This window comes from Oncorhynchus clarkii, chromosome 18, assembly GCF_045791955.1.
Source record: "Oncorhynchus clarkii lewisi isolate Uvic-CL-2024 chromosome 18, UVic_Ocla_1.0, whole genome shotgun sequence".
Lineage (NCBI taxonomy): Eukaryota > Metazoa > Chordata > Actinopteri > Salmoniformes > Salmonidae > Oncorhynchus > Oncorhynchus clarkii.
Window position 1 is genome coordinate 50,822,939 of NC_092164.1, and position 23,250 is coordinate 50,846,188.

Consider the following 23,250-nt stretch of genomic DNA (forward strand, 5'->3'; position numbering starts at 1 on the left):
ATATTGAATAAGAAGGTTATAATGCAGAATACGAAGTTATGACGGTTTATAACATCCCCGTGTCAACGGCATGTGTAGTGTACGATCTGTGAAATGTTCCGAGTGTGCTGAAAATTCTAAGTAGAATTGCACGTTCTACGTAGAACATTATACACATAGAACACTCACTCATTATGAAACCAGTACAATGTAGCGGACTCTACATAGGACAGGACAAATGGGGTGTCAACTGTTTTTATTGCACTTGTAAAAATATGAAAACATCTTTGAAATCAATAAATGTCTTTACATTGCACATGTCGGCAGATAATCAACCCCACATAACACTGTAATTATAACACAAATAAATATTATATTCATGCTCAACTCACATAAGTAGATTATACAAATGTATAAAAAGTACATAAAACCTTAATGATAAATAAAGCAAAGGTGACTAAAGTGTTTGAATGAAGGACTGGCGTTGACCCCTGATCTGTATTTCTGCAGTGTGAAGTCCCAGATAGAATAGATTACTTTATTACTATTCAACAGTTGTCAGGGGTGTGCTCCATGCCAAGCTATGCCAGCCAGTATTGCCTGTACTGGGTTAATAGAATAGGCAGCCTAATTAACCTCTAGCAGTGCCTGGCTGGTTCCCAGAATTTTGTTGAGTCCACTGCCCAGACTTTTATTTATTTATTTGTATTTTTTGCATGCTGGGAGGCTTCAATGAGGTTTTAGGTGAGGGACCTGCCTAAACCTTCAAAATAAAGCCCTGACCCAATAGGGAGTGGTTTTGGTTGCAACCAACTAATAGTTCCAGACCCTTCCACTGGGTAACACTGGTGTAGATCCCTTTTATCACCACCAGAGGGACACACTGCAGTGGAATTTTACTGACTGACAGACAGTGAGAGACTGGGCTAGTTCGACATTGCATGCGACAGTGCAGGCGACTGCCGGCTGACTGATCTACAAATCACCTTGCATCATAAATAACGACTCATTATTACTTGTAGATCAGTCAGTCACAATTTACCCATGACACATCATGGTCTTGAACATAGCCACTGACTATTCTGATGTGTGTGTTCGTGCGTAAGCCGTGCACAAGGTGTGCGCATGTGTTTGTCTCAGTGTATAAGCCCAGTGTTAACCCAGCTTAGTGTATAAGAGCTGTGTGCGTTGTCCACTTTGTGCCTTAGGACGCTTTTTCCCGCCCCCGGAGAGCTATGGACCAATCGAAACCCAGCGTCCTGGAGCCCTTGTAGAACGCTGAACCAATAGCGGACCACCTCAGCCTCTGTCCCGCCGACCTCAAAGCCGGCCCACTGGAGGTGCACCGTGGCAACCAGGTGACGGATGCGCCCCAGAGTTCCGAGCTCTGCCCAGTTTTGCAGAACCCTCCACTCAGCACTCAGCAGGTCAGCATACAGGAAGTCCACCTGGCAAAAACAGACAACCATGTGTGTGTATATATACACATCATTGGTCACAACACACTTTTGACATCATTAAAAAGCAGTAAAACAATGAAAAGACAGCTTAGGGCTATGTTTCATCAGTGTGTGTGTATTTATACAGTATATATGGCTCTTTATTCTAATTACCACCATGCTCCAGAGCAGGCAAACAGAGCACAGCAATGGGTTTGGAAGGTCGGTGTATGAATCCCATTCTTAGTGGGGATGACACCCCAAATCTGCCCTCTCTTTATTTCCTACCTCCTATGCACTTGTGGAGATGTGAGAGGTTAGATAAGCAATATGGAGAATAAAAGGAACATTCTACTATATTGCTTATACCTAATCAATGGTCGGAGATGTACACAGGGGCTAGTGCAGGGTTTCCCAAACTCGGTCCTCGGGACCCCAAGCGGTGCACGTTTTGGTTTTTGCCTTAGCACTACACAGCTGATTCAAATAATCAACTAATCATTAAGCTTTGATCATTTGAATCAGCTGTGTAGTGTTAGGGAAAAATCCAAAACATGCACCTTTTGGGGTCCCGAGGACCGAGTTGGGAAACGATGGGCTAGTGGGATCCATTTGGGAGAAGAAAGTGAATTTCACTCCCCTCCAGTGGTTGTAGTGTGTAACTGCAGCAGTGGTGTGATTCACTGTTGCTATGGTAGCCAGGGTCAGCTCATCCCTGTTGCCATGGAAATGGAAGTGCAGGCAACCGTGTCTGTGAGTACTGTGAATGTTACATGTGTATATCTGTTGTGTACTGTAGTGTGAGTTAATGTATGTGTTACTGTGTTGGTGTGTGTCTGTTAGTAAAAAAAACAAAGATTTATGCTTGATCTGGCAATGTGGTCCGGAGGGTGTAACGCAATTGCGTAGCCTCTGGAGGCCAAATCCAGTTCCGTACGGTGATGCCGTGCACCTCCAAAATGTTTTAACAATGCGTAGGGCTTCGCAGAGTGCCGTATAGCTCCACATTGACATGATTGGTTGATGGTAGGTAGGGGCTGTACATCCTGTATAAACAAGCTCACTTCCTTGACAACTTCCTTCACAACAAACATGCAGAACTTTGACGAAATGCTATCAGGACAAGTCCACGAAAATGTATTTGAATGGGAAGGTAATGGGGTTAGATGTGGTAAAGACGTCAATGGAATGCAGATGGTGGGTTCTGGATTAGCGCACAATCAACTACTCTAGGTAGGGGCGTGGATTAGACAATCTGTCAATATCTGGTGTGACCACCATTTGCCTCATGCAGCGCTACACATCTCCTTCACATAGAGTTGATCAGCACACAGCTCTTATACACTAAGCTGGGTTAACACTGGTGGAATGTTGTTCAATGGCTGTGCGAAGTTGCTGGATATTGGCAGGAACTGGAACACGCTGTCGTACATGTTGATCCAGAGCATCCCAAACATGCTCAATGTGTGACATGTCTGGTGAGTGTGCAGGCTATGGAAGAACAGACCTTTTCAGCTTCCAGGAATTGTGTACAGATCGTTGCGAAATGGGGCCGTGCATTATCATGCTGAAACATGATGTGATGGCGGCGGATGAATGGCACGACAATGGGCCTCAGGATTTCGTCACGGTATCTCTGTGCATTCAAATTGCCATAGATAAAATACAATTGTGTTCATTGTCCGTAGCTTATGCCTGCCCATACCATAACCCCACCGCCACCATGGGGCACTTTGTTCACAATGTTGACATCAGCAAACCGCTGATTACCGCCCCACAACACCTTACACGTGTTCTGCGGTTGTGAGGCCAGTTGGACTGCAACAGCTCTGGTGGACATTCCTGCAGTCAGTTTGCCAATTGCACGCTCCCTCAACTTGAAACATCTGTGGCATTGTGTTGTTTGACAATACTACACATTTTAGAGTGGCCTTTTATTGTCCCCAGAACAAGGTGCACCTGTGTAATTATCATGCTGTTTAATCAGCTTCTTGATATGCCACACCTCTCAGGTGGATGGATTATCTTGGCAAAGGAGAAATGCTCACTAACAGGGATGTAAACATAAGCTTTTTGTGAGTATCACATTTCTGGGATCTTTTGTTTCAGCTCATGAAACATGGGACCAACCCTTTACATGTTGTGTTTATATTTTTGTTCAGTGTAGCTAGATGGCTATAGAGATTAGACCTGAATCACTATGAGTGGAGCGTTTGAAGTGGTGCAGACTCATTTATTGAGTGAGTATGACAGCTCCCCAACGCGCAAGAAGTATGAATGTTCTGACTTCTGCAGAGGCCGCATTGCCGTAAATGCCATATGGCCACTGCAGAACACGGATTGACCATAAATCGGCTTTTACCGTGTGATGTCCCAGAGTCTCCATGATGTCCTTGAGTGTCCGGGACCCGCTACACAGAACCCCCTTCTTCTTCTGCTTGCGTCCTCTCGCTGCTCGCCAGTCCAGCCATGCCCGGTACTGTCGAAACCCACCAGAACCATCGTCACGGTAACCACTGCTGGCTCTGTCACCATGCTGACCACTGGGGTCAAATCTGTGGACATCACAGGCCTTTGAGAGAGCCTCCAGAAACCCTGTATCACCCTCATCCATACTACACACAGAGACAGACGGAGAGAGAGTTGTAGATAAGAGAGAGATATGTGAATGAGGAAGAGATTAGGATTTGTTTAAAACTGTTTTACATTATTAACTACTTGTACAAGTTTGGGGGAGGGAGCATGTCAATTATGTAATTATTTTTACCTTTATTTAACTAGGCAAGTCAGTTAAGAACAAATTTTTATTTACAATGACGGCCTATTCCGGTCAAACCTGGACGACGCTGGGCCAATTGTGCGCCGCCCTATGGGACTTCCAATTACAGCCGGATGTGATGCAGTCTGGATTCGAACCAGGGACTACAGTGACACCTCTCACACAGATGCAGTGCCTTAGACCGCTGCGCCTCTCGGGAGCCCATGATGATATTGTAGAATGATGGTAACAAACTGTTTGGTTCACATTGCTATAGAATAGGCTACATTGTATTGAAGTTCCAGTGGCACGTATAGAGAGACGCATATACACACCTGAAAGAGTATGCTACACACGGAGGACCATGGCTTGGCAGGCTCCAGCCTTCCACACACAGCAGCCAGAGAGCTCCAGAGGCCTGTGAAGCCTGGGACTCACCTGGTAGAAGCACCCGGGAACAGTTAACCTGCAGGGGAACAGGACAGAGTAATGAGGGGCCTGGCTGGAGAAGGAATGGAAGTGCTGAGTTATCATTAGGCCCAGAGAAAGTCATGTGACACAGATTTCCTGTCTGAGCAAGAGAGGGGATGTTGGGAAAAATGCGGCCTTTTGCCCCTAATCTGCTTTTTAGAGGGCTTTTTTCCACTGACCTCTCACATGTTGGGAAACCCTGGGTCAGAGGTTTTTAGGTCAAACATATACGATGGTTTACAGTGACATGTTAAGTGTCTGGTCTCAAATACCACACTGTCATTACTCTCTGACCCTAGCGTCTTTGAAATATCTCAGAACCTAGGCTGTATGTGTCAAGCCTCACAAAGTAGGAGTTCTGATCTAGGACAGACCTGGGTTCAAGTACTTGAACAATAATTTCTAATACTTTGAGTGTTTGCTTGAGTCTGTCTGGAGTGCCAGACAGGCAGGGTTCAAAGTTTTAGGAGTTTATTGGTTTATTAAGCCAGGCGAGCTCAAACAGGCACACGATAAAATGTTGCAAGTATTTGAAACCCAGGTCTGATCTAGGATCAGTTTTATAATGAAAAATATTATATAATGAAAAAGATCAGCATTCCTACTCTAAGACGCTTCATGACTACGGGCCCAGGTCTGTTCTATACAGTGCATTTCTATCTGAATTATTTATGATGTGTGGGCCAAGGTGTAAAGTGGGCATGGTTATGTACCTGTGGTGTGGTAATGTAGGCGATGACACGTTCCAGCTCTGCAGTGAAGGAGGGCTCACCTGATGCCCACTGCTGCAGCTCAAACCCTCTACCTCTCTCCTGTGGGTAGACACACGAGTCAGCAGGGTAACACATGCACGCCACTCGCAATCACAAACACACATAAGCTGTGTTCGAATACCCATACTAACATACTGTGTACTACATACTTAATGAGTATATACTACATGCTATTAGTTCATTTTAGTATACTGTAAACGAAGAGTATACTTTCAGTTGAGTGTACTAGCGCTTCGCCGGTCTACCGGAAGTTGATGCTGTTGCTATGCAACTTCTTGCTAGCTTGTTAGCATACCTAACAAATTACTAGCTAGACATCTTACGACTTCAGAAAAAATGTCCATTGAGAACGCACAATGACTATACCGCTTACAGTGCATTCGGAAAGTATTCAGACCCCTTGACTTTTCCACATTTTGTTACGTTACAGCCTTATTCTAAAATGTATTTAATAGTTTTTCTTTCATCAATCTACACACAATACCCCATAATGACAAAGCAAAAACTAGGTTTTAGAAATTTTAGCAAATGTATCAAAAAAACGGATCACATTTACATAAGTATTCAGACCCTTTACTCAGTATTTTGAAGCACCTTTGGTAGCGATTACAGCTACGAGTTTTCTTGGGTATGACGCTACAAGCTTGGCACACCTCTAACTCCCATTCTTCTCTGCAGATGCTCTCAAGCTCTGTCAGGTTGGATGGGAAGCATCGCTGCACAGCTATTTTCAGGTCTCTCCAGAGATGTGAGATCGGGTTCAAGTCCGGGCTCTGGCTGGGCCACTCAAGGACATTCAGAGACTTGTCCCGAAGCCACTCCTGCGTTGTCTTGGCTGTTGTTGTCCTGTTGGGACGAAGGTTCACCTTCCAGTCTGAGGTCCTGAGTGCTCTGAAGCAGGTTTTCATTAAGGATCTCTCTGTACTTTGCTTCATTCATCTTTCCCTTGATCCTGACTAGTCTCCCAGTTCCTGCCACTGAAAAACATCCCTACAGCATGATGCTGCCACCACCATGCTTCACCGTAGGGACGGTGCCAGGAGTTAACCAGTCGTTGGAAAGTGGCTGGTGCATTTCGCATACCAAATGCCATGACTGAGTACTGAAGGAAGTTGTCTGGGGTCACAAAGGCAGAAATCTCAGAAGCACGTGAAGTTAACGGAACCTGCCAGTAACCTTTTAAGAGGTCCAACTTAGTTACATACTTAGCAGCACCAATAGTGTCGATACAGTCGTCCAGTCTGGGTAACGGGAACGAATCTGGCGTTGTGACAGAATTGACCTTTCGATAATCCGTACATAACCTGGACGTACCATCAGGTTTAGGAACCAAAATGCAAGGAGAACTCCAAGGGCTGGAACTTGGCGTAGCCAGGTCATTCTCCAACAAATATTTCACCTCATCCCTCATTATCTTCCTCTTGGAAGCATTGATACGATATGGGTGTTGCTTGATAGGTGTAGCATTTCCAACATTAATGTCATGTTCCAACACATTTGTGCGAGTAGGAACGTCATTAAAGAGACATGGAAAACTGTGTAGTAGCCTCACAATATCATTGGCCTGTTCATCCGTTAAATGAACCAGACCTGACTGGATAGACAGCAGCATTTCTGAGTTGGGCAATCTAACACACTGCTGTTGAGTATTGCGCAACTCCAATCCATCTACATCATCAATATGACAGTCCACTATCATCGCAGTAGTAGCAGAGGAGACTGCAGTACCTTCCTCAGTTTTTGAACTCTCTAACTGTGTGATGGGTCGGGTGTGGTAAGCTTTCAACATGTTAATGTGACACACACGAGATTGGCGTTGTCTATCAGGAGTTTGAAGAACAGTCAGTTTCACTTATTTTCTTTTCAATTAAATAAGGACCAGAGAAACGAGCTGACAGTGAAGATCCTGGAACAGGTAATAACACCAGTACTTGGTCACCTGGCTGTAGTGGACGAGAAACAGCCTCTTTATCATAGTGTCTTTTCATGCTCCTCTGTGAGGAAGACAGAGCTTCCTTTGCAAGAGCACAAGCTTGGTGTAGGCGCTCACGAAAGCGACTAACGTAGTCCAACACATTCTCATCTCTGGTACACAACTCTTGGGACAAGAACTGTTCTTTAAGGACTTTCATTGGTCCTCTCACTGTGTGACCAAACACTAGTTCAGCCGGGCTGAAACCTAGGGACTCCTGCACAGTTTCACGAGCAGCAAACAAAACTAGAGGAACTCCCTCATCCCAATCTTTCTCAGATTCCAAACAATATTTACGTAGCATAGACTTCAGTGTCTGATGCCATCTTTCAAGCGCACCCTGAGACTCTGGGTGATAGGCGCTTGATACACGGTGCGTAATTGATAAGGATTTCAACACCTGCTTGAAGAGCTTGGATAGGAAATTGGTACCTTGATCGCTTTGTACCACCTTAGGTAACCCGAATGTCGTGAAGAATTTTATTAAGGCTTTACTCACTATCGGAGCTGTAATCCTTCTCAGAGGAATAGCCTTGGGGTATCTTGTAGCCATACACATTATTGTTAACAAAAACTGGTTACCCGATTTTGTCTTCGGTAACGGTCCGACACAATCAACCACCACATGCTCAAATGGTTCACCTATGACAGGTATGGGACACAGAGGAGCGGGAGGAATAACCTGATTTGGTTTTCCTGTTATCTGACAGGTGTGGCATGTCCGACAGAACTGAGCCACATCTTGTTTTAAACCCGGCCAAAAAAAATGTCGAAGGATCCGATCATACGTCTTTGTAATTCCTAAATGACCAGACCACTGGTGATCATGAGCAAGGGATAACACATTTTGTCGAAAGGCTGTAGGAATCACTATTTGGTAAACAGCATTCCAATCTCCACCCGCGTCAACATGGGATTTCCATTTACGCATGAGGAGATTACCATCAATGAAGTAAGCCACATTCTTCTTCTTCACCTCTTCTAACGAGACAACACTAGAAAAACATTTAGCAAGTTTGTTGTCAACCTTTTGGTTAGCAATCAGCTGCTCACGAGTGACTGGTAACTGTATTGCATCAGCAATAAGTTCAACGTTCTTTGATTCTTTCCTGGGCTGTTTGTCAGAGGTGATCAACTTCTCAGAGGTATCACACAATCCATCCTCTTGATCATCCTCTTTGAACAGAACAGTGTTCAACAAATCTATCACGTCACCCTCTTGTAGTGCCTGAACACATGTGGATAACTCTGTGCCAACTCATACGAGAGAGAGTGGTCACTTTTATCCAATACTTCCAATATGGGTACTACCTTTCCTCCGGCAATATCGTTACCCATTATAAAGGTCACACCTTTCACTGGCAACATAGGACGTACCCCCACTCTGAACATTCCACTGATTAACTCAGAGTGTACTTTCACAAAGTGCAACGGCACTGGGACAAAACCCATTTCAATACCCTGCACTAACACACTGGAACCACAGTATGTATCGTCAGATAAGGGCAACACATCAGACAATATAAACGACTGCGCCGCACCAGTATCTCTAAGGATTTTAACCGGACGCTGAGACGCTCCGTCATTCGTTAGGGACACAAACCCCTCGAAAATGAATGGTTCATAACTGCGGTCGGGGACTGGGTCTTTCAAACTGCAGTTACCCTGAGGCACCTGTTTTGTTGCAGACCTCACAACCGTACGAATTAGAGCAACACCTGTTGGTGGCTTGGCACGAAGAGGCATCCCTTGTTTGCGTTTAAGCAGGAAGCAATCATTAATCATATGTCCCACTTTATGACAATAGAAACAGGAACGCTCATTCTTCTGGCGTGCTTGATATACTACTGCTGGTCGACTAGGGCTAAAGGTAGGAAACTCAGTGGCTCTACTCTCAGTTTGAGCCGAAAACACACTCTTGTGCGTCAACACAAACTCGTCTGCCAACACAGACGCTTCTGCCAGGGAGGATACTTTCTGTTCGTTTAGGTAAACTACAATGCGTTCGGGTAAGCAATTTTTAAACTCTTCCAACAAGATTAACTCCCGGAGAGAGTTGAAATCAGTTACCTTACTAGCAGCATGCCATTTATCAAACAGATTTCCCTTGTCTCTAGCAAATTCCACATAAGTCTTACTAGAAGACTTTCTATGAGACCTAAATCTCTGTCGGTATGCCTCAGGCACAAGCTCATAGGCACGAAGAACAGTAGCTTTGACTACTTCATAATTCAAACTGTCCTCTAGAGGTAGCGCTGACAAAACCTCTTGGGCTTTACCAGTTAATTTACACTGAAGTAATAGGCACCATACCTCTTCAGGCCATTTCAATGCTACGGCTATACGCTCAAATACACAAAAATAGGAGTCAACCTCCGACTCTCTGAACAAAGGTACTAAGGCAATCTGCCTACTAATGTCAAACGTGTTTGAGGACACAGCTGGTGAGGACGACTCACTAACAGGAACAGTAGGAACGAAGGCTAGCCTCGCTGTCTCTGCCTCCAGTTCCATCTGGCGCATTTTAAACGTCATCTGCCTCTGTTCTCGTTCTCGTTCTTTTTCTGCCTCAATTTTACACATCTCCAAATCTAAATGCCGCTGTTCTTTTTCTGCCTCAATTTTACCCATCTCCAAATCTAAATGCCGCTGTTCTCGTTCTTTTTCTGCCTCAATTTTACACATCTCCAACTGGAGAGTCTCTCGCCTAATTTGGGCTCTCTCTTCCACCTCTAGTTGGAACTGTGCTAAACGGACATCCCTCCTGGCATCACCGTTTGACAGTGGGGAGAGTGGTTCAAAATGGGACAATGTGGCTGGTGTTTTAGCCTCACCCTCATTCTCAGATACCAATGGGCTTACAGGAGCAGCAACATCCCCTACAGGGGTAGTATGCTCAGGCAGCGGTAACACAAGCACCTGCTCTTCCAACAATACATTTAACACCAGCTTTTTAACCTCCGACTTATCTACATTCTGTGGAATCGATACTGAATAATGGTCAGCCAAGGTCATTAAATCAACTCTACGACATTTGTCAAAAACCTCCCACGAAGGGTTATCCAAAAAGGACTTCAAATCAAAAGTAGCCATCTTACACTACTTCACAAGAGCCAACAAAAATAGCAAACACTAATGCTACTTCAGCTATAACATTCAACACTGAACTATACCACTATCAACAATCTACATGAGCGACATGGGTGTCAGTAAAGACAGATCCCGGATGAGGCTCCACTTATGTTACGAATCCCTTTTGGCCCGACAGTCTAGGGGGGATGGTAGTGAGACCCGTAACATAACTCATGTAAATTATAATTGTGACAAAGTAAGTGTGAACGAAATAACCACGACAACCTAAATAATACCGTCAAACTCAGGGTTTATTTATAAACACACGGTAATGGGGGGGAGCAGGAAAAGGGGCTGAGCTGGACCCAAGGAAAGAAACAATAAGTATTCAAAACACCCCTAAGCTAGACTAGCCTATTTCAACAACAGCTAACTAACTAACCAAAAATACAGTGGGTGGTCCGCCCAGTTCTAACTAGTGTATTTAACAAAGCTCACCTACGGGTAGTGTATGCCCATGGGCGACTTGTCTTGGTTTCCCCCTTTTCCCACCAGCAACAAACAAACACCATAACCAAAACAATACTCACAGGAGATGACAAAGTGATTTGGAGGTGCTCAAACAAAAGAGAGGTTAATTAATACACAGAGAGCGAGCGAAGAACAGAGATCTACAAACATGGCATTTACAAAGAGATTGAGAGCTCCTGAAATCTACAAAGAACAGAGATCTACCAACATGGGATTTACAAAGAGATTGAGCTCTAGAGCAAACAAATGATGGGGTTTTTAAACCATGGGGAAGGAACTGTGATAGGGTAGGAAACAGGAGGAGGTGTGTCTTCTGATTGATGGGTTGATTGTTGACTGATTGGGGAGTGATGATGTTCACCTGTGAGGGGAGACAGAGAGAAAAGAAACACACACAGGATACACACACACACACAGGATAATGGTATCCGTAACACCTACCTTCAAATAAGTGCCTTTTTGCTTGACATCATGGGAAAATCTAAATAAATCAGCCAAGACCTCAGATAAAAAATGGTAGATCTCCACAAGTCTGGTTCATCCTTGGGAGCAATTTCCAAACATCTGAAGGTACCACGTTCATCTGTACAAACAATAGTATGCAAGTATAAACACCATGGGACCACGCAGCCGTCATACCGCTCAGGAAGAAGACACATTCTGTCTCCTAGAGATGAACGTACTTTGGTGCGAAAAGTGCAAATCAATCCCAGAACAACAGCAAAGGACCTTGTGAAGCTGCTGGAGGAAACAGGTACAAAGGTATCTATATCCACAGTAAAACGAGTCCTATATCGACATAACCTGAAAGGCCGCTCAGCAAGGAAAAGCCACTGCTCCAAAACTGCCATAAAAAAGCCATACTACGGTTTGCAACTGCACATGGGGACAAAGATTGTACTTTTTGGAGAAATGTCTTCTGGTCTGATGAAACAAAAATAGAACTGTTTGGCCATAATGACCATTGATATGTTTAGAGGAAAAAGGGGGAGGCTTGCAAGCCGCAGAACACCATCCCAACCGTGAAGAACTGGGGTGGCAGCATCATGTTGTGGGGGTGCCTTGCTGCAGGAGGGACTGGTGCATTTCACAAAATAGATGGCATCACGAGGAAGAAAAATGATTTGGACATATTGAAGCAACATCTCAAGACATCAGCCAGGAAGTTAAAGCTTGGTCGCAAATGGGTCTTCCAAATGGACAATGACCCCAAGCATACTTCCAAAGTTGTGGCAAAATGGCTTAAGAACAACAAAGTCAAGGTATTGGAGTGGCCATCACAGAGCACTGACCTCAATCCCATATCAAATTTGTGGGCAGAACTGAAAAAGTGTGTGAGCAAGAAGGCCTACAAACCTGACTCGGCTGTCAGGAGGAATGGGCCACAATTCACCCAACTTATTGTGGGAAGCTTGTGGAAGGCTACCCAAAACGTTTGACCCAAGTTAAACAATTTAAAAGCAATGCTACCAAATACTAATTGAGTGTATGTAAACTTCTGACCCACTGGGAATGTGATGAAAGAAATAAAATCTGAAATAAATCACTCTACTATTATTCTGACATTTCACATTTATTAAAATAAAGTGGTGATTCTAACTGACCTAAAACAGGGTATGTTTACTAGGATTAAATATCAGGAATTGTGAAAAGCTGAGTTTAAATGTATTTGGCTAAGGTGTATGTAAATTTCCAACTTCAACTGTGTATATTGAGGACTAATCTGATTAAGGCGAGTTGTTTATTTAGCCAAATAATAACTACATTTTCGATTTGTGCGTGATGCTTTTAAATATTGTGGCCATTGCATCGGCACCAAGCTAACTGCGTTTCGCACTCGCTCTGCAACCAGTTCATTTTAGCAGTCTTGTAAGACTGCTCCTAGAACATGACAACATAATATAGTGACTAGCTGGAATTATGAGTGTATTTTACTGGACTAATTAGGCCATGTCCATATTTTGGGACAGTGAATATGAGTTGAATAGTCTGTTTGCTGTAGTTTGGGACCTGCTTCAAGTAAGTTGTGGTCATGATCCAATATTTTCAAAATATACTTTGAAATGATCATTGCTAAGTAAAGGAGTATTGGTGAAAATGTTTGTAGTCGTCCTTGTATAATGTGTCATGATTGAAATACAAATGTAATGCTTTTCATCCATGCTGGCCTTATCTCCTAACTGCTTTCAGACCTAGTCATGCTGATCAGGGTGAAATTCAATGGTGAACAAAAATATGTCAAGATCATTAACCTGACACTTGAAAACCTTTTTGATTGGAAATAAATGTATTGTTTTCATACCAGTCAGTCTGATTACTCATACCATTACAATTGCAATTCTAATTGTAGGTTGTTGTCTTAATGTTTGTCACAGTTTTCCTGAAATTTGAGATCCCACTTACTAGTTTATCAGAGACAAAGCTGTATGATGGGTCTGGAACTGAAGTTGATGGGGATGTGTTTGAGAAGGCGGTGAAACTGACAGATCTGGGTGTTTTCAAGCTCACACTGAACAATGATGCTAAAGGTATGTGCTGGTTTTCAAGTCTTTGGTTACCTGTGGCATCACTTTCAATATAACCATACATTTGACATGCCTGTATTGTTGTCTTTGTGTATTTCAGAATCTTCCCTGATGAGTCCTGTCTCTGCCAGTTCTGTGATGGGTGGTTCAGACCATGAGTCGGTTGATACAATCATTTTGAGTGAAGTGTCAAAGAACTGATGACGAAGCAAGAAAATGTACTTTTGTAATTCATTCTTCAATTAACTTGGCATAAAATGGATTTCACACTGCCGTTTATTTTTTAATTTGATTTTTTACAGCTAATAGAGAGCATACTGAAGAAAAAGCCAGGTGGAGAGGTTGTCATCAAGGAATACTCCAAAACTAAAAGCCTGACTGACTGCACCAGACGAAAGATGATCAACATTCTGGTTTCGGCAATGACAGAGACTCATGGGTAAGTGTAAAGGAAGGATTCATAATGAAAATGGTTCAGTGTTACTTGCTCCCGTATCTGCTGAATGTTAAAAATGACTACTGTATTAGTGTCTCAGTCACATTATTGGTTAGGCTACTGCTGACCATCCACTGCTATTGGTAGAAGACTGCTCTTGTATCAAATTCAATGGGCATGATACCGATTCAAAAATCACTCCTGATATTTATCTGACTGGGGACCAATGCTGCTTGTGGAGATTCTGATTGCCGCCTAAACATAACATTATATTCTTGTCAGGACATCACCACCGCGCAGTGTGAGAGAAACGTTTGCACAAGGCATCGTTCCCATACCTGAAGGATCCCTGCACTGAAAATGGATATGCAAGTATACATTACGACTGATAAAAGGCATCTGCGTTTAATTCGTCTGGTATGGTATCTGAGCAAATGGGACTTGGTTATTTGTTTTTTCTTTCAAGATTAGTAACCATGTTCATTTTCATAAGGAACATTATTACGACCCTAATAGTGGAGAAGGGTACCTCTCGTATAGAATCAAAACCATTCAGAGGAATTTGGCTTCATCAGAGAAACGGCCCACTCAACTATACTCTGGAGGGCCAACTGCTGAGAGGGAGTCCAGTCCATCCACTTTGGCTACCCTGAGTGAAGACCAGTGCCGAGAGGCCATTTCTCTTATGAAGCATTCTTCTGATGAAGAAACAGAAGATGAGATTGACCTTTGAGTACAGGAACATGACCCACAACCCGAGTAAATGCTCCACCATCCTAACCGAATTTCCACGCTTTCTGGATGTGAAGGGCTTGGTAAGACTTGGTAAGAGTTTTAAGTTGTATAAATTCTGTTTAATCTCTAGATGCCAATTCAGGTTGGCCAGTAATAGTAGTTCAATTAATGTGTAGGCTGGTGATTTACTCAAACTTGATTTGCAGGTTAAAGTGGAATGTTTTTGTCTAGTTTCAGATTGAACAGGATTTTGTGCTGCTGTTTGGAGAGGGAACATCAGCCATGGTTTTGGAGAGGTGGCCAACTACATTCAAGCAAAAGATCATCATGCTAAGCAAGGCCCTAAGCAAGGCCACTCAGGCAGCTGAACTTCAGGAGCTGATCCAGATGGCAGAATCTGCAGTTGATGAAGGAACTGACATGAATGCTTACGGTTAGATGATCATAATTTATCATTTATATTTCAAATAACTCTGAAATGTTAATGTCACTGATGATGGAATTTACCATTTTAGGATATCTTTGATTAGGATGGGAAGGTGACCTTTCCTCCATCCTTCTCCTGCTCCATTTGATTCCTCCTTCACCACAAGGCTGCAAAAGACCAGGCAAGATGTCTGCATCTCAAGCTGAACAGCATCTTGTGATATTCCAAAAGGTTTGTATTGGCATTCTTATTATTGGACAGTGCTGCAGCCGTTATGATGAACTAATGATGGTGTTCGTTTTTGTCGTCTTCAGGCAGGAACCAGTATCCAGGAGCACCTTGATGCGATTGACCAGAGCCGCCAACCATGTCGTCTTGCAGTCGGGACCAGGAAGAGCAGCATCCATGCTTACGTCATCATCCTGGACAAGAGCGCCTTGCAAGTCAACGAGCTCTCTTGGTGCTTCGATGAGCTTTTCAAGACTCACTTTGTTTTTGGTACTGCTTACAATACAATGCTGCGCAACATGTACACCTTCATACAGACAACTGTGTACATCATAGACATTGGGAAGGTTAAGGAGACTCCAAGGGTTGCTGAGCTCAGAGCTATGTTTTGTTTGTACCAACTTGCTCGTAAGGCATCTCAAGTTGATGCATGGAATGTGCCCTGGTAGAACTCTTAGACTAAAATGTGGTCAAGCAGATTGTTGTCGTGTATTTGGTTGTCGTGTATTTTCAGACTTTAGGAAGCATTTGAACAGGGCACAATCCAGAGACTGTCAAATTTTGTTAAACGCTAACTTGAATGCTAATACAGCTGTTGATAATTAGCCTAGTAATGCTGATTTTCCTTCAAATTCTAGTTGTAACCATGTACCAATTTCTAACAAGAACACACTTGATATGTGTGTGTCTGCTATTGCACAGCTGCAGGTATAGGTCAGACTGTAAATAGTTTTGTATCTTCCATGGAAGAAGCAGTTCAAGAGCTACAGGGTCAAGCTAATGCGACCGCTCTTACATGTATATCTTCAAAAGACACACAAATTGTCCGAAAAATACAGCATTATTTTCAGGATATTGAAAATCCTTTCACGTTGTTGAATTCAGTATCAAAACGAAGTGCTTATTTTATACAAAAATGGGGAACAAGTCAACCAGTTGAGAGTCCTTGGTGTTAGATTTGACAATAGAAGAAACAACACTACTGGAACTTATGATCAAATGGTCATAACTGATCAATTTTCTTACATTCCAATTCTCCAGACATTGCAGTTAATTTTGAAGAACCCAAATACAAGTGGCATGTTTAACTCGGGGCACAATTTTAAAATTGAGTTTACTTTGATTTGAAAGCTGGACTATATATGAAGAGACATCCTCTCTTTTCTAAAGAGTAAAGAGTTTAATTTAATGCATTTATGATGACTGACACTGCTAATCCATTGGGATCAAAAAAGTGAATTCACAAGTTGGGAGGTACATACTTTACTTTGAGAAATTTTACCCCAAGGTTTAATTAAATTTTGGTAAATATTCACGTATGTGCACTCTTCCATACCCAGGACCTTAAAACGTAGGGATTTGATTCCATTCTTGAGCAAATAGTTAGCCATTTGAAAGTGCTTGAGACTGAGGGTATTGAAGTTCCGGTTTTGTGGAATCATTTAGTGCTCGTTAATTGTTGCTGTTTTTGCCTGACTGAGAAAGTGGATTTTCAAACTGTGTTCTCTGAGGATGACCCAAGAGGGACTTTACGAACAAAACACATGCCATTGTCAAAACCATTGTCAAACTATTCAGTCAAACCCAACACGGTGTGAAGCATGCTTACTTATTGATCTCTCTCCAGTACTTTAATACTACAGACAGCTTTTCTGTTGATATAATGCATGACATTTTAGGAGTTGCACAATTTGAGGTAAAACTTGTGTTACAGTATATACAAGCCAACTTTGTGACTGCTAAAGATGTGTATGGTAGAGTTCATTCATTTAACTATGGCTATCGTCCACCTGCACTCAAATTGGATGATGGGAGCAATGATTTGGGTCTAAATGCTATTCAATCTTGGTGTCTTCTCAGTAATTTGCCATTGATATTTGGTGATCTGGTACAGAAATATGATAAATACTGGCAGCTGCTTCTGTTACTACTACAAATTGTAAATATTGTGTTTTCTCTTATACTAACAGACGGCATGACTATCTATCTGGAGCACTTAATTGCAGAACATCATAGGCTGTTCAAGTCTCTGTTTCCTGATAGAAATCTGTTACCGAAACACCACTTCATGATATAATAATATATAGTATAAGGAACATCGGGCCCATTCTTCATTCGTGGTGTATGCGCTATGAGGCAAAGCATTATTTCTTTAAAAAGCAACTGAAGAGTTTTAAGAATGTCACTATGACCTTAATCAAGAAACACAAATGACATGGCATATAACTGAGAAACCTTCAGCCAGGATGGACTAGCTATAGGTCCAGGAAATATGTCAAGGCTCAATCACCTGAAAGAAAGCCATGAGATTGCTGCCAAGTTGAATGTGTCAGTGCACACACACATTTTGTCAGTTAAATGGGTAAAGCCCCATGGTACAGAATATCGTCTTGATTTGGTCATATGTTTTGATGATCATTTGCATGCATTCAAAGTTTTGAAGCAAAGTCCACCATGCAAAGTATTTCATGTAAATAACATGTACCACAAACCTTTTCATTTGCTCATGTCATATGGAGCAAGTGATTTATTTGACTACATTGTCCCCTACTGTCACTTGATAACAGTTTAAGCCAAGGCTGAGACTTATGGTTAGGTTGTGAGAAACATGTTTTTAATGTAAATGTCAGCATTTTCCAACAAACCTATTGATTTGCTCATGTCATATGGAGCAAGGGATTCTTTTGACTACATTTTACTGTCACTTGATAACAGTTTAAGCCAGGGCTGGGACTTGTGGTTTGGTCATAATAAATATATTTGAATGTTGAAACAGCTTTGCTTGAGTTTATTGTGAAATTCCAAGTGCTTTTCCAAAATATAATTTCCATTTACATGGGGGAAGAGTAAATACATTAACACTGAATAGAGTAAACACATTTTTACTCGAGGAGTCACCCTAGATCAACACTAGTGAGTGTCACTAACACTCAGTGTTGATTACCTCTTAGTGTTACATTTGATCAACACCGGCCAGTGTAGTGTTAACTTTTTGCACTCCTCAGTGTTAAATCAACACTAGAAATGTAACACTTGGATCAATGTACTTTTTACTCTGTGTAGAGTGGGACCATATGTACTCGCTGATAGTGTTGATTTAACACTTTCAAATGTACTGTGTAGAAGTCCACAAACAAAGGGAAAAGGTGAGAAGAGGAGTGCATAGATGTGAGAAGAAATTCAACGTGGATGCTATAAATGTCAATTGTGTTAATGTGTATCCAGGGGTTTATTCATTCTGTTAAACATTTCTTAAACTGAAGCAAACTAAACAAAATGGGGACAAACATACCCGAATTTGTCCAATACAAACTCTTGTTTGCAACTGGTGTACTAATGATTACACCCTAGATCAGCTAGATGCAGGCAAGGCTGTGTCACTGTCTGTCACAACATTTTCACTCGGCCTGTGTGCACCTACATTGTAATCTTTCATTCATAGGCTAGTTTGTAGCAACCTCATGTTAGGGAACATTTGAGTATCATGTAGTAGTCTAAACCTATTGATCTTACATTGAGCTGGGTGAATGGAATATGAATTACAGTCATCCAATATGCTGTAATAGAAATAAGGCCATGCTCATAAAAAAACAAAAACATCCCTCCTTAAAACAGCACAGACCTCCACTGACATACCGGTACATACAAGCAAGCAGTGGTGACCCATCATTCGGGGCAGGTGGTGCAGAGCACCCTCTTGTTTTGAGCTCTACCTGTTTCGCTAAAAAAAGAAAACTATTTATTTTTTGCCTGTTTTGCATGTTATTTTGACATTAATACATGCCACATATGAGTTTGCAGACAATGTAAAAATGGTTTTATTTTTGAGTTACTCAAAGCAATGTGGCTTTATTAAGGCAGCTCCAAAATGCAGGTGTTTCAGCCTAGGTCAGTGCTTTCTGTGGTGGTGGGGCAGCCAGCAGAAATTCGGAGTGCAGGGGTTGGTAATGTTCTCTAGTTGCACCATGATTGGCTCAGTGTTCTGTTACTCATGTGGACCCTACGTCACCTCAATATCCACAGGGAGAGCTCAAATTCAAGCTCCTTGGGTGCTGCCATAGTTGCGTTAGAAGTGCCCATCCAAGAAGGCTCAAGGTCATTGGGCACAGATAAAATGTCAAATCACGTTATATCTACCATAGCTTTGATTGGACTGATCATGTCAACATCATACTTTCAAAATCTTAGCTAGCAAGCTAGACAAGCAGTCATCATGAATCAAGTCGACAATCTACTGGCAAATCCTTTTCAATCCTTGTCATATGAAGAGAAATTCTAGATAAAATATATAGGTGCTCATCGGCCATTGAACATAAACATTACACAACAAGATGTAAATCGCAAATTCAACAATGAGTGGTTTGGAAGGAATCGGTGGCTAACTGCAAGCATTACAAAGCAATCACTAGCCTGATATTCAGTGTAGTGGGTGGGTGTGGTTCAAGTCTGGGTTTTAGGGTGTCTTTTCCAAGCTTAAAAGGATAAACATTCACATGCAACACCATGGGCCAGAAAAGGTTGAACACACTGGCCATGCTGTCAATCCAGCATGACTCCTGCTGCGTTCAAAACAGCTGGAAACTCGGAAATCTCAGACTTTAGTGAGTTCAAAACAACTGGGAACTCTGAAAAAATCTCAGCTCCGACTGGTAAAATACGTTTTGAATGGTCATCCAACTCAGAATTCCAAGTCGGGAACTCTGGCCTCTTTCTAGAGCTCTGACCTGAAGATCACTAACGTCATGATTCGACCTTGTTTTTTTCCAAGTTCCCAGTTGTCTTGAAAGCACCATAAATCCAGAGAATGACAGACTTTGATGACAAAGTTTAATGACAAAAGTTGCACAAAAGAAGGACCGCCGCCCCACCTTCCTGTTCAAGTGAGCACAAGACAACAACATGAGTCCAAAAATGTTTTGTTTGCTGCTGCATAAGTGATGCAATATGCCAGGGAGATATGTGTACTTTAGCTAAGAAAGTAATACTAAATGTGTTGTGTAGTAAGCTGTTAGTAGCCCATGTGCCTCACCCTAATAATTTGGTCCCTTTGCCCTTCATAACTTAGCCTACTGTTCTGACTTGGTGGTGCACATGTAGCTCATAGCCTGTTTTAGAGAAATGTAATTAAAATATTGTAAGAGCTTTCATTGTCTGCTTATATGCCCCCTTTATTTATCCTTCGGTTCTGACTTGGTGTACAGGGATAATACTGTAAGAATGGCCCATGTTATGAATTCTGTCGCTGTACATTTTAAAAGTCTGGAAAAAATAGTTATATTGACTACGTCTGTCCTAGCTCTCTCATTAACGTCTTAATCGAAATGACGGATTGCCTAAGTAAGTCAGCCATATCAGCTATGTTTTTTAAAAGGCAGTAAATTAGGCTGAATGAACTGGTTAAATGCTAGACAAGGCTCTGCTGATAGCCAGGTGTAGCAGTGGTAAGGATTCACTCCATAGTGCTGAAAAGAAAGCTCTGCTGTTGGGACAGCTTTATGTAGGCTCTGCTGTTGGGACAGCTTTATGTATGCCCTAACAGTTTGTGGGCACTGCTTGTCACCGTCATAGTGCAATAAATGTATTGTGTTGTGTAATGGCTTTCCTGGCATGCATCTAAAAAAATTGGGGGGACTTTGCCCCACCAAGATTTACATGATAAAATCGCTGCATACAAGCAATGGCTGAAATGATATGCTATGCTACGGTAAGGCTACCGTAGCTAACAAATTGTCAGCCAACATAACGTGTAACCTAACTTATTTGAAAACGCATTACTTTATTACATTGCTCAACACTTTGTCATAATTAGTTAAAGCAATGAATTTGTATCCACTTTCATCGGACTCCTGCTGCATATTTTACCGCCATTTTTTAAATCTAAAAATGTTGTGAAGCCAAGCCCATTTTCTGAAGAATTTCATTATGGACCCAAAAAGCACAGAAATATTGTCCACTGCTTGTATACTTCGTATTTTGGTGAATGTAGTACAACGTCCGGGAACTTTTGGCATACTAACTATCCATACTGACCACTAAGCATGCCACATAATCAATTTATGTCACAAATAGTACGGTCAGTATGAACATTCAAACACAGCTAGTCTGTACATGTCAGCTCAATATTTGTAAATGAATAAAATGTAAATGAAACACACACATACTCCATAGGTTGAGGGGCCACTTAGGTGTCAGTGGGAGTGGAGATCAAAGAGCATAGAATAAGTCATGTAGAGGAATGTGTGTGTGCGAGCAAGCGTTGGCCCCTCAGGTTCGGGAGATGTACAGACAGGTCAAGGGCTGACTCCAGCCCTGCTAGTGACATGCATGCCTGAGGCATACTAACACACACACACACACATATACACACAGCCCACCTCACCCCTAGAGACCACTGTGGTCACCATGGCAACCCAGGAAGGAGGAGGGAGAGGAGTCGATGATGACTCACCAGACTGACTAGGAGCTAGCCTTAGGAGGGGAGAGAATTAGAGAACCAAAGCGAAAAATCATAAATGAGAGGGGAGATGATGATGGGGGATTGACAGGAAAAGAGAAGAGGGGGTGAGTGGAGAGATGGGGATGTATTATTGACATACCAACAAAAACCTGCTCCTCCCTGACCACTGACACACACGCAGCTGATCACTACAGCTGCAGGACAGCTGCCACTGTCACTGATCGGGGGTCAGTCTGCCCTATCTTGTCCTCGTCTCAACTGTGTGTGTTTGCGTGCTCGTAGTTTGCTCTCACCCGGTCGCCAATGGGCATCTCGTTTTCATCTTCGTACACGCGGCTCGCTCCCGACTCATCCCGTAAAAATTCCAAAGATCCCGTTTGGCGCGCGCTCCTTCTCTCCGGTTCTATGCTGATCACCGTGAAGGCGACCCCGTCCTTATTAAAGGACCCGGGGCTACCTGCGTGGTCTGCCCGCGGCAACCGGAGCCCGACCAGGAGCTGTAGCGCGAGTAGAAACATCGGGATAATTAACAGCAGCACGCGCTGCACACCGCTACCGGCTGACATGCCTCCTCCGGGAAACCGGTGAGCATCTCGTGCCTTTGTTCTCCTTCCCAACTGGACCGGTCTGGTGCCTCGTGGGAGTAAACTGACCGAATGGCTGCTGCGGAACTGTGGGGAGTTAAAAACAGTAGCGTGAAGCAGTCGCTAGCCTTTCAAGAACTCCGCTTTCCTTTGTTCTGCTCACTTTCAACTGGAGGCTCCAGACCCTTTCTCCTGCTCTGTGACCAGCCGGAGGGCAGAGTGGTGACGCAGAGCTCCAGGGTCAGTGGCCGATTGGTCGATATCTAGCCTATTACGGTATTTTTAGAAGTCTGTTTCTCACAGAAAAACAGACCAAGCTCCAAATATGACCTTTATTAGCCCATTGGCGTTCTCATCAACAAGCTAAGTGAAGTCTCATGGGAATTACGAAATAGAAAAGTAGCAGGGCCATGGTAACGGAATTACACTGAGCCTCACTTAAAAATGTATACCAAACAAAACCCATTGATTTCAAAGTTTAAAAAACCATACAACTCTATGCATAAAGACTACTTTAAACAATTTCCACTGAGGATTTTACAAAAACAAATTTACAGGAAGATACACACGTTGCATCTACACAACTTTTGCATACTTTTTTTATTTATTACTGTATAAATAGTTCAAAGTAGCCATTGTGCATAGAGTCATATGTTCTGATCTACTTTGAAATGGATTTTGTTTGGAATATACATTTTAAAGTGAAAAATCAGGGGCTCAGTGTAATTACTTTACTGTGGAATCTTTCCTAACACTGAACAGTGACACCCCCCCCCCCCCTTCCTGCCCTCTCCCATCCACTCTCTTTCCCTCTATCTTGCCTCCTTCCTTTCTCACCCACCCTCTCTCTCCCTCTCCTAGTT

General features: G+C 42.7%; 1 protein-coding gene and 1 long non-coding RNA gene across 3 annotated transcripts; one reads left to right on the forward strand and one right to left on the reverse strand.

Moving 5' to 3' along the window:
- Positions 1 to 35: 35 nt before the first annotated feature.
- Positions 36 to 22,622, reverse strand: LOC139373634 (probable methyltransferase-like protein 24). Of its 2 annotated transcripts, none has more exons than XM_071114362.1 (5): positions 22,097 to 22,622; positions 5,361 to 5,459; positions 4,512 to 4,642; positions 3,781 to 4,033; positions 36 to 1,427 (listed from the first exon to the last, which is right to left on the reverse strand). In XM_071114362.1, the coding sequence occupies exons 1-5, from the start codon at positions 22,367 to 22,369 to the stop codon at positions 1,116 to 1,118; spliced, it is 1,068 nt and encodes a 355-aa protein (XP_070970463.1). In that variant the 5' UTR covers positions 22,370 to 22,622; the 3' UTR covers positions 36 to 1,115. The 2 variants fall into 2 exon arrangements, with proteins under 2 accessions (XP_070970463.1, XP_070970464.1); XM_071114363.1 differs by having other exon boundaries at positions 3,781 to 3,973; positions 22,097 to 22,590.
- Positions 13,457 to 17,248, forward strand: LOC139373635 (uncharacterized). Its single transcript, XR_011627594.1, has 6 exons — positions 13,457 to 13,523; positions 13,621 to 13,678; positions 13,823 to 13,959; positions 14,239 to 14,781; positions 14,923 to 15,349; positions 15,433 to 17,248. It is a non-coding gene; the product is annotated as an uncharacterized lncRNA (long non-coding RNA).
- Positions 22,623 to 23,250: the final 628 nt, after the last annotated feature.